At 46.4% G+C, this 11324-nt stretch overlaps 1 protein-coding gene across 4 annotated transcripts in view; it reads left to right on the top strand.

The window, feature by feature from the left end:
- cpsf1 (cleavage and polyadenylation specific factor 1) overlaps positions 1-11287 on the top strand; it is a 37357-nt gene extending 26070 nt beyond the window's left edge. For all 4 annotated transcript variants that reach the window (XM_035528938.1, XM_035528937.1, XM_035528936.1 and 1 more), the window contains exons 19-38: positions 2407-2548; positions 2946-3124; positions 3669-3808; positions 4456-4636; positions 5024-5230; positions 5528-5617; positions 5820-5963; positions 6257-6409; positions 6662-6778; positions 7074-7164; positions 7350-7434; positions 7536-7677; positions 7991-8143; positions 8344-8520; positions 9040-9106; positions 9254-9301; positions 9460-9615; positions 9886-10015; positions 10545-10683; positions 11072-11287. In XM_035528938.1, coding sequence (XP_035384831.1) covers positions 2407-2548; positions 2946-3124; positions 3669-3808; positions 4456-4636; positions 5024-5230; positions 5528-5617; positions 5820-5963; positions 6257-6409; positions 6662-6778; positions 7074-7164; positions 7350-7434; positions 7536-7677; positions 7991-8143; positions 8344-8520; positions 9040-9106; positions 9254-9301; positions 9460-9615; positions 9886-10015; positions 10545-10683; positions 11072-11119 — 2589 coding nt within the window. In that variant the 3' untranslated portion in view covers positions 11120-11287. The remainder of the gene's footprint in view (positions 1-2406; positions 2549-2945; positions 3125-3668; positions 3809-4455; positions 4637-5023; positions 5231-5527; positions 5618-5819; positions 5964-6256; positions 6410-6661; positions 6779-7073; positions 7165-7349; positions 7435-7535; positions 7678-7990; positions 8144-8343; positions 8521-9039; positions 9107-9253; positions 9302-9459; positions 9616-9885; positions 10016-10544; positions 10684-11071) is intronic.
- Positions 11288-11324: the final 37 nt, after the last annotated feature.

Raw genomic sequence — 11324 nt, 5'->3', positions numbered from 1 at the left:
ACACACACACACACACACTCTCCACCATGGTACACACACACACACACACACACACACACACTCTCCACCATGGTACACACACACACACTCTCCACCATTGTACACACACACACACACACACACACACACACACACACTCTCCACCATGGTACACACACACACACACACTCTCCACCATGGTACACACACACACACACACACACTCTCCACCATGGTACACACACACACACACACTCTCCATCATGGTACACACACACACACACACACACTCTCCATCATGGTACACACACACACACACACACTCTCCATCATGGTACACACACACACACACACACTCTCCACCATGGTACACACACACACACACACACACACACACTCTCCACCATGGTACACACACACACACACACACACACACACACACACTCTCCACCATGGTACACACACACACACACACACACACACACACACACTCTCCACCATGGTACACACACACACACACACACACACACACACACACACTCTCCACCATGGTACACACACACACACACACACACACACACACACACTCTCCACCATGGTACACACACACACACACACTCTCCACCATGGTACACACACACACACACACACACACACTCTCCACCATGGTACACACACACACACACACACACACTCTCCACCATGGTACACACACACACACACACACACACACACACACTCTCCACCATGGTACACACACGCACTCTCCACCATGGTACACACACACACACACACACACACACACACTCTCCACCATGGTACACACACACACACACACACACTCTCCACCATGGTACACACACACACACACACACACTCTCCACCATGGTACACACACGCACTCTCCACCATGGTACACACACACACACACACACACACACTCTCCACCATGGTACACACACACACACACACACACACTCTCCACCATGGTACACATACACACACACACACTCTCCACCATGGTACACACACACACACACACACACACACACACTCTCCACCATGGTACACACACACACACACACACACTCTCCACCATGGTACACACACACACACACACACACACACACACACACTCTCCACCATGGTACACACACACACACACACACACACACACACACACTCTCCACCATGGTACACACACACACACACACTCTCCACCATGGTACACACACACACATACACTCTCCACCATGGTACACACACACACACACACACACACTCTCTCCACCATGGTACACACACACACACACACACACACACACACTCTCCACCATGGTACACACACACACACACACACACACACACACACACACACACACACTCTCCACCATGGTACACACACACACACACACACACTCTCCACCATGGTACACACACACACACACACACACACTCTCCACCATGGTACACACACACACACACACACACTCTCCACCATGGTACACACACACACACACACACACACTCTCCACCATGGTACACACACACACACACACACACACACACTCCACCATGGTACACACACACACACACACACTCTCCACCATGGTACACACACACACACACACACACACTCTCCACCATGGTACACACACACACACACACACACACTCTCCACCATGGTACACACACACACACACACACACACACTCTCCACCATGGTACACACACACACACACACACACACACACTCTCCACCATGGTACACACACACACACACACACACACTCTCCACCATGGTACACACACACACACTCTCCACCATGGTACACACACACACACTCTCCACCATGGTACACACACACACACACACACACACACACACACACACACACTCTCCACTATGGTACACACACACACACACTCTCCACCATGGTACACACACGCACTCTCCACCATGGTACACACACACACACACACACACACACACTCTCCACCATGGTACACACACGCACTCTCCACCATGGTACACACACACACACGCACTCTCCACCATGGTACACACACACTCTCCACCATGGTACACACGTACACCCCCCCCCCCCCCCCCCCCCCACACACACACACACATACACATCTCCTCAAAGCTATTACCAAGATGTAGAACTCATAAGATTTAAATCCCAGACATATAAATGTAACAGGTCCATAAAATCCGATTGTCAAATTCAATTGTCATAAAATCATGTTGTCAGAGACTACAGCTCCTTCATGTAATAAAAGATTTTATATGACCTTTTCTCTACTTTTATTTATATATATCTCTCTCTCTCTCTCTCGGTATCATCAGTAATACAGAAGTGTAAAGTGCTCTGGCCTATTTGTAGGAGTGAGCTAACCTGCGCTACCCAATGTGTCCCTCAGGTCCTGCAGACAGGCCAGGAGATCATGGAGCTGGACACCAGTGGCTTTGCCACTCAGGGCCCCACTGTTTTCGCTGGCAACATCGGGGACAATAAGTACATCATCCAGGTGTCGCCCATGGGTCTCCGGCTCCTGGAGGGAGGTAGGGATCAGGCCTCGTGCGCCACCCTGCCACACATCACTATCACTGGGTGTACATTTGGTGCACGGTGCATTGTTTGCCTGTGAATAGTGGTTTGGATGAAGAGTGGATTTGCATGATGGGTCCGATCCATGTCACTTTAGGGGTTTACCAGTATGTTTTAGTGTAGTGCAGATAACACAGTTGCAGATTTCTTCAAGATTCTTGGCCCAGTATTATTGTGCTGAGCAATGATTATTCGGGTGTTTGTATTGAATATTTGCATAGTGATATGGTCTAATCACAGGCTGTCTCTGAATGTGGGTGCAGATGGTAGTCTTTGATGGGAAATAAAAGCCAATGCTATGCTTTGGGGTTGATGCTGTTCGCTCTCTCCCCCACCTGTCTGTACCTGCAGTCACGCAGCTACACTTCATCCCCGTCGACCTGGGCTCTCCCATAGTACAGTGCTCTGTGGCTGACCCCTACGTGGTTGTCATGACGGCAGAGGGCGTGGTCACCATGTTCGTGCTGAAGAGTGATGTCTACATGGGGAAGACCCACCGGCTGGCTCTACAGAAGCCCCAGCTGCACACGGTCTGTCCGACTGGCTCTCTCAGATTCTTTTTGGGGGGGGCCGGGGACGTGTCGCACTCTCTTTGAGTTTGTATCTCAGTCTGTCTGGCTGTACTGAGGTCTATTTTAAATTTTTTGTGCATTTATTTATGTCTCTCTCTCTCACACACATATACACACATCCTTGTAGAGAGCTGTACAATGCTTCTGTTTGACTCACAGCTTTAGAACGTAGTTCTGAAGGCCTCACTGCTGATTTGCTGTTGAGATGAACACAGTGCAGTAAAGCAGTTGACTCATTCGACTGTGTGAACAGTGAAAGGCCAGCGATAGGAAACAGAGTTTAAAGCCCAGAACACAGCAATGCTACACACTTCAACAGACCTAGCTGTTGGTGGGTGGTGCTGGAGACTGTTGGCTCCATTTGCTCTGGTCTAGAGGGGTAAAGATTAAAAACGTAATAAGTAAATATCACTGTTTGTTGTCCACCTAAAGTGCTTTTTATGTGGTAATTGTTTTGGTTCATAAATAAGAACGGTCTTGGTGCTGGTGTTCCTTCCTGCAGCAGTCACGTGTGATCACTCTGTGTACGTACCGTGACGTGAGTGGCATGTTCACCACTGAAAACAAGGTGAACTTTCCGGCCAAAGAGCAAGCCATGGCCAGCAACCACGCAGAGACTGAGACTGTCATCCAGGACATCAGGTACAGACAGCACCTCCTGCTGAATGGGATGACCTATGAGTTTCTGTAAAACTGTTGATTTGTCGGCAACTCTTGTCAGGTGTTAAATCACTCCATTCCAGGGGGTGCCCAAGTCTGGTCCTGGAACTCTACCACCCATCAGAGGTTAATTCCAACCCTGATGTGGCACACCTGGCTCTAATATTAAAAAGCTGCTGAAGGACTATGTTAACTGTATCGGACATGTTAGAATAGGGTTGGTGATCTCCAGGACCAGACTTGGGACACCCCTGCTCTAGGTAGTCTTTCTCATCCCACTTCTCTGGACCCAGCATCCGGTCCACATTTTTCTTGTAACCACACTCCCAGCACACCTGTACCAATGTAAATTATGGCTTGGTTCAGGTGTGCTGGGAGGAAGGACAAAGAAAATATGTGGACCATCTGGTCAGCCCTGAGAACAGTTCTGAGAACCACCTTTCTAGGCCAAATACGCTGATAATTATATCTGTCATTCTTTTACATGATCTTGGATATGAGAAAGGTGTTGTATATAAATGTAATGAGCAAATCAACAAGCAATCACATGGCTTCAGTCTCTCTCTCTACAGTCTCTCTCCATTAGCCTCTTGTCCCACATCACACTTGTCCTCGTTGCCTCCTTGCAGTACCACAGTGGACGATGAAGAGGAGATGCTGTATGGGGAGTCCAGCCCTCTCACCAGCCCCAGTAAGGAGGAGACATCGCGAGGCTGCCCCGCAGGTGTGGCCCCCACTCAGGGTGAACGACGGGGCAAGCAGGAGCCCACACACTGGTGCCTGGTGGTGCGCGAGAACGGTGTCATGGAGGTGGGGACACACCTTTCCTAAGGGAAATGGTTCACTAAACTGATTCACTGTTCAGAATAGTTCAGTAGTAGCTGAAATGAAGAGAGAGTGACATGTGGTTTGATCATACTGTGTGTTTAGTGGTAATCTTTATAAACAAATCAGTTTAAATGTTCTTTTTGGTCAAACTATACATTTGAACGGAATAGAACACACATTTCAACCCATGACACAATGGACATTCTTTTAAGGTTTAGGCTCTCATTTGGCAACTATATCCCCACTGTTAACACCTCATGAGTATTGCAGTTATAGATAATTTATTTTGTACATTTATGGGGCTAATGTTTATCAACTAGGTGTTTTGAATAAATTTTCTCCATTTTTTTTCTCCCACTGTCTCCTCAGATCTACCAGCTCCCTGACTGGCGTTTGGTGTTCCTGGTGAAAAACTTCCCTGTTGGTCAACGAGTGTTGGTTGACAGCTCAGCAGGCCAATCAGCCACTCAAGGGGAGATGAAAAAGGAGGAAGTGACACGACAAGGAGAGATCCCATTGGTCAAAGAGGTGGTCCTGGTATCGCTAGGCTACAACCACAGTCGACCGTATTTGCTGGTATGTTCACTTTTACTTGCCCTGTTTTTTTCCTCTAATTTCTCTGTCGCACTCGTTCTCTGTTTATCTGTCTATCTCTCTCTCTCTCTCTCTCTCTCTCTCTCTCTCTCTCTCTATATATATATATATATATATATATATATATATATATATATATATATATATATATATATATATATATATATATATAGGTATATATATATATATATATATATATATATATATATAGGTATATATATAGGTATATGTTCAAAATTGTAGTGAAGTACACTAAATAAATGTCTCCCTCCCCCCTAGGCTCATGTTGACCAGGAGCTTCTGATCTATGAGGCGTTTCCATATGACCAGCAGCAGGCTCAGAGCAACCTCAAAGTTCGCTTTAAGAAGGTGAGAAAAGCTGCCAGGTGAAAACAAGTAGCTCACCTTTCACCCAGAGCAAACTCCGAAATCTCATTCTGCTGAAGTCCATCACTACTGCTGAAGCGAATCACCGTGTGGTTCATGTGAATCACTGTGCTTTTGAATGAATTAGTCTGGTGTTGAATTGAATCACTGTGGTTTGGATCAGCGTGTGTTGTTTCTTCCTCAGATGCCACACAACATCAATTTCAGAGAGAAGAAATCAAAGCTGAAAAAAGACAAGAAACCAGAGGGCAGTGTGGAGGAGCCTGTAGGGGTCAGAGGTCGCGTGGCCAGGTTCCGATACTTTGAGGACATTTCTGGATACTCTGGGGTAAAATGGCCTGTTGTCTCTGCTGCACACTAAAAGCAAATCAGAGAGACCAGTCATCCTTTCAGGGAGTTTTGTCTAATTTATTTGCACACTATTAGTATTTGCAGTGTTTGAATTTTAACAGTTAAAATATTTTAAAATTGTATATAAAAATAACTGCTTGTTTTAGTGTTTATGCTTATATGCTGCTTTGATTATAATTAACCTTTACTAAGTTTTTATTTGTTTAAAAACTTTTATTGTAGTTCATGTAACCGTGGTTGTAGTTTTGCTAAATCTCGTTTTTTGTTTAGGTGTTCATCTGCGGTCCTTCTCCTCACTGGATGTTTGTGACGTCTCGCGGCGCGATGAGGCTCCACCCCATGACCATTGATGGGCCAATCGAATCTTTCTCCCCATTCCACAACATCAACTGCCCCAAGGGCTTCCTCTACTTCAACAAACAGGTACAGGTGCCACATAACTGTGGCCTGCTGGATGTCTCTGTGTTTCCCTCCTTAAGGCTGTAATGTTTGTTTCAGTCTAATGTAAAGCATCTTTGTGTCTTAAAAATACATGTATCATTATCATCTAGTTACTTAAGTTATTCTTATCACGAGGCAGTGGAAAGTTTAGCTTTTTTAACTGCATAATTTCAAGTAGTCATTAAAGCTCGCAGGTCTTAACTGACATGTGTTGGTGGGTGTTTTCACCAACAGGGTGAACTAAGGATAAGTGTGCTACCGACATACCTCTCTTACGACGCTCCTTGGCCAGTTCGTAAAATTCCACTGAGGTGTACTGTCCACTATGTCACCTACCATGTGGAGTCTAAGGTCTGTACACCAGGCAAACGTATACGCCTTCATAGACCTGCATCTTTCTGTAACAACCCCCAAAGGGTTTCACCTTCTTACCTCTGTAGTGCACCTGTACTGAACCTTTTTGTACATAACATTCTACTTTTTGTCATGTGTACATACAGTGCATATAACAAACTGATGTTTAAATGTAGATAAAATAAGTGTATATATCGGAATGCTGAGGGTGCGCGCGCGTGCGTGTGTGTGTGCGTGTGTGTGTGTGTGTGTGTGTGTGTGTGTGTGTGTGTGTGTGTGCGCGTGTGTATAGGTCTACGCTGTGTGCAGTAGCATTAAGGAGCCTTGTACGCGTATCCCCAGAATGACGGGAGAGGAGAAAGAGTATGAGGTCATAGAGAGGGGTGAGTGTGTGTCTGCATGATGCCTCTACTGAGGGGGAGACATTACAAGTTGAAGGGTCTCGAAGGGAGGTTTCCTCCTCATTGCCTCTCTCTTTTACTGCCCTCTGTGCTGAAGGACAGGGTGAGGACAACACTTCTAAGACAGATGCTGACGTGATGTTATTTCTTGTGTTGTGCATCCTCAGATGAGCGTTACATTAACCCTCAGCAGGAGAAGTTCTCCATTCAGCTGATCTCTCCAGTGAGCTGGGAGGCAATCCCGAATACTCGGTGAGAATCATACCCCAGAAAATGGAAGCTGTCTGTCTGTGTGTGTCTGTCTGTCTGTGTGTGTGTCAGTCAGAGATGACCCTGTTCTGCTCTTTCATCAGGATTGATCTGGAAGAGTGGGAACATGTGACCTGTATGAAGACGGTGGCTCTGAAGAGTCAGGAGACGGTGTCTGGCCTGAAGGGCTACGTGGCTGTGGGCACTTGCTTAATGCAGGGGGAGGAGGTCACCTGTAGGGGGCGTGTACGTGCTCAGCATGACTGCATTACAGAGCTCAGTGTTGCACAGCAATGTTACCAAACACGGAATTACATTACATGGCGTTACACAGCACAGTTACAAACAGCAACATTATACAACTGTGTTATTCAAAACAATGCTGCAGCAATGTTACATCGCACAGTGTTAAACACTGTGATGCGACAGAGCACAGTATCATGATGAGTCAACAGCTTCCTGTAACTTGCTGTTAGTTTTACTGCAGCGTTGCATTAGTGTGCGTGTGTGTGTGTGTACACGTACAATGACTGGCACACCTGTCCTCTGCTCTGCCCAGATCCTCATCCTAGACGTGATTGAGGTGGTGCCAGAGCCTGGGCAGCCTCTCACCAAGAACAAGTTCAAAGTGCTTTATGAGAAGGAGCAGAAGGGCCCCGTCACAGCACTGTGCCACTGTAACGGCTACTTGGTGTCAGCTATTGGTCAGAAGGTAACACCCTCCACCTGCTCCAGCCTGAGCTGGACAGGCAGATGGACCAGAATTACTTTAACTTTAGCATATAGGGACTTACTGAGAGGATGTGTGTAACTAAATCCAGTTTGTGGATATTCTCACTTCTTTGTTCATATTGCTCCATGAGTGTAGGATTTATGTGACGTGTGTGTATGTGTGTGTGTGTGTGTGTGTAGATATTCCTGTGGAGTCTGAAGGACAATGACCTGACAGGCATGGCCTTCATAGATACGCAGCTCTACATCCATCAGATGTACAGCATTAAGAACTTCATCCTGGCAGCAGACGTGATGAAGAGCATATCCCTGCTCCGCTACCAGGAGGAGAGCAAGACACTGTCCCTCGTCAGCAGGGTATCCAGCCTTCCAGCACAGACAGGCCGTGCCTCCAGACATCTTCCTCCCTAACATGGACTCTTCCGTATTGCACATTCACATGGCCCTCTGTAACGCATACTCACATGGTCCTTTCTGAAGTACAAATCATGAACTGGTTACGTTGACTAATGATTTAACACCTCACAGAGAGCATTTCGGCTGATCTTAAGTTTTTGTTTGTTTAACAATTTTATTTGCAATAATTTTTGCTTAATATCTATTCCTGTGGAAGTGTTTAGCATCATTGCAGCTGGCCTGGGTTTGTGGTTAGAACCAGTGCCATGGATCTCCTAGAGAACTAGAATCTCACCACCACCACACAGCTGATCAGTGGCACCTGATCTGTACTAATAATGTTAACATAGTACTTTCTTAATGCAAAAATGGGATTCACAACTTTAAGCAATACAAGCAACTGCCACAATCCTTTAAGTAGAAGGAGTTTGTCCATTTTCTTTTCAGTAGGTGAACGTTGTTCTGTTTCCTTCCGTCCAGGATGCTAAGCCGCTGGAGGTTTACAGCATAGAGTTTATGGTGGACAACGGCCAGCTGGGCTTTCTTGGTATGTGACCCACTGCCCTAAAGCATGACTCAGCAAGGTCCGACTTGGACAGGCCAAGTGTTGACTTGGATTTTTGTTTATACAACAATGAAAACACTAAGCAGATCAATTCGAGTGATAACATGCCTGTTTTTGTTTTTAATCCAGTGTCAGACCGTGACAAAAACCTGCTGGTGTACATGTATCTCCCAGAAGGTACGTTGTTCTTGGTAACATGTCAAGATTTTGATGCAGCATGAATAAGAAGATGAGAGGAAAATTAGTAATTTTCTGTGATTAGCTGGCTTGGGTGCTGATTGTGTGAACGGTGGTGTTAACTGTGCCGACTGTGAGCTGTGCCCTACTGTGTGTAGCCAAGGAGAGCTTTGGGGGCATGCGACTGTTGCGGAGGGCAGACTTCAACGTGGGCGCCCACGTGAACACCTTCTGGAGGATGCCCTGCCGCGGCGTCCTGGACCCGGCCAGCAAGAAGGCACTCACCTGGGACAACAAACATATCACCTGGTTTGGTAAGTTTCACACACACGCTCCAAGTTTGTTCTCCGTTAGAAAGCCCTGCATTCTACAGATAAAAAAAATGAAATGCTAACTAATTGCAGTCCAAATGATGAATATATTTTGTGGAGGTTTGTTCCTCTGTACATCAGTGTTCTCATTCGCCACATAAACAGCCGTCTCCTGGGCCTCACCTACTCCATGCTGCTGTGATTCTGAAGACTGAAATCTTTGACCTGAGTCTGATCTCTCATCTCACTCCCCTCCCTCCCTCTGCTGCGTAGCCACTCTGGATGGTGGAGTCGGTTTGCTGTTGCCCATGCCAGAGAAGACGTACCGCAGGTTGTTGATGTTGCAGAATGCCCTCACCACCATGCTGCCACACCATGCGGGGCTCAACCCCAAGGCCTTCAGGTACAGTCCCCCTCCCTTAGTAATGGAAGCTGTTTTATGTAGCAGAGGGTTCATGTGCCTGGTGGAGGAGTACTGAATCATCTTTAGCTGATCAGCTCAAACATCGGCAGTACTAGTCAAGATTTAAAGCTGCTGGCAGAAACCTGATATCCATGACACAACCACAAAGCCCCACCACGTTAATGCAACTGCTACAACCCTGTTGCTAGATAGATCTAGATAGATCAAGGTGCAGTCTACACCAGGGGCAAGGGTTTGATTCCCAGGGAGCACACAGTCCTACTGATAAATATCACTGGAGTCACTGGATATGCGCCTATAGCAAATGCTGAAAATGTCATGCAATGTGGTACTTCCTACTTGTATATTTAAACATAAAGCCATCATGCTACTGTCATCTCAGCTTTTAGTATATATCAGAGCATCACTTACTTTAACAGGTCTCTTAAATTATTGCTGTTTAATAATTTGTGTTTGTTAGTAGGTACTTAGCAGTGGTGCGGTGCTAACCGTGTTTTGTGTGTGTCAGAATGCTGCACACTGACCGGCGAACACTGCAGAATGCGGTGCGGAACATTCTGGATGGCGAGCTGCTCAACAAATACCTCTACCTGAGCACGATGGAACGCAGCGAGCTGGCAAAGAAGATTGGAACCACCTCCGACATAGTGAGTCCAGTCTGCCCTCGGTCCACCAAACGCTCGTGGTCTACTCCACTGTGACAGACTGCTGAGTGAGAATGTAGGGTTCAGTGCTGGTGAGAAGTTTAAATGATGACCATTAGTTGTAATGCCCTGTGCTACGGTCTTAATCTGAAGGGTACCTGAGGCGTAACGGTGTGCATTTCCTGATGGTGAACATTGTGGAAGTGTGAGATTTTCTTTATGCCCATCCCTGCCTTAACAACACTAGTGTTGAAGGGCAAAGAGAAGCCAGGTGTCAGGGATCAGAGAGGACTCTGGCATCATGAAGGCCAGGCACTGGACAGAGTGGGCCTATGTTAGCTCGTAGTGAGACTGTACGATAGATAATGAGTACTCTCCCACCCCCCTACAGATTTTGGAAGACCTGCTGGAAATTGACAGAGTTACTGCGCACTTCTGAAAAGGTTATGCCCCCATTTATGACCTCCCCAGCTGACTCTGCCCATTGCTGTTTTATGGAGTGTCAACTTGTTTTACACTGTTAAATATGCATGACAGTAACAATACCATTTTCCATAGAATGTTAGAATATTTTGTATTCCAAATAAAATGATTCAGAGGAAACATATTTAAAATTTTGGATAATTTTTGCACTCTTAGCCCTG

This window comes from Electrophorus electricus, chromosome 8, assembly GCF_013358815.1.
Source record: "Electrophorus electricus isolate fEleEle1 chromosome 8, fEleEle1.pri, whole genome shotgun sequence".
Classification (NCBI taxonomy): Eukaryota; Metazoa; Chordata; class Actinopteri; order Gymnotiformes; family Gymnotidae; genus Electrophorus; species Electrophorus electricus.
Note: the sequence above shows the minus strand (reverse complement) of the source record. Positions and strands in the feature narration are given on the sequence as shown.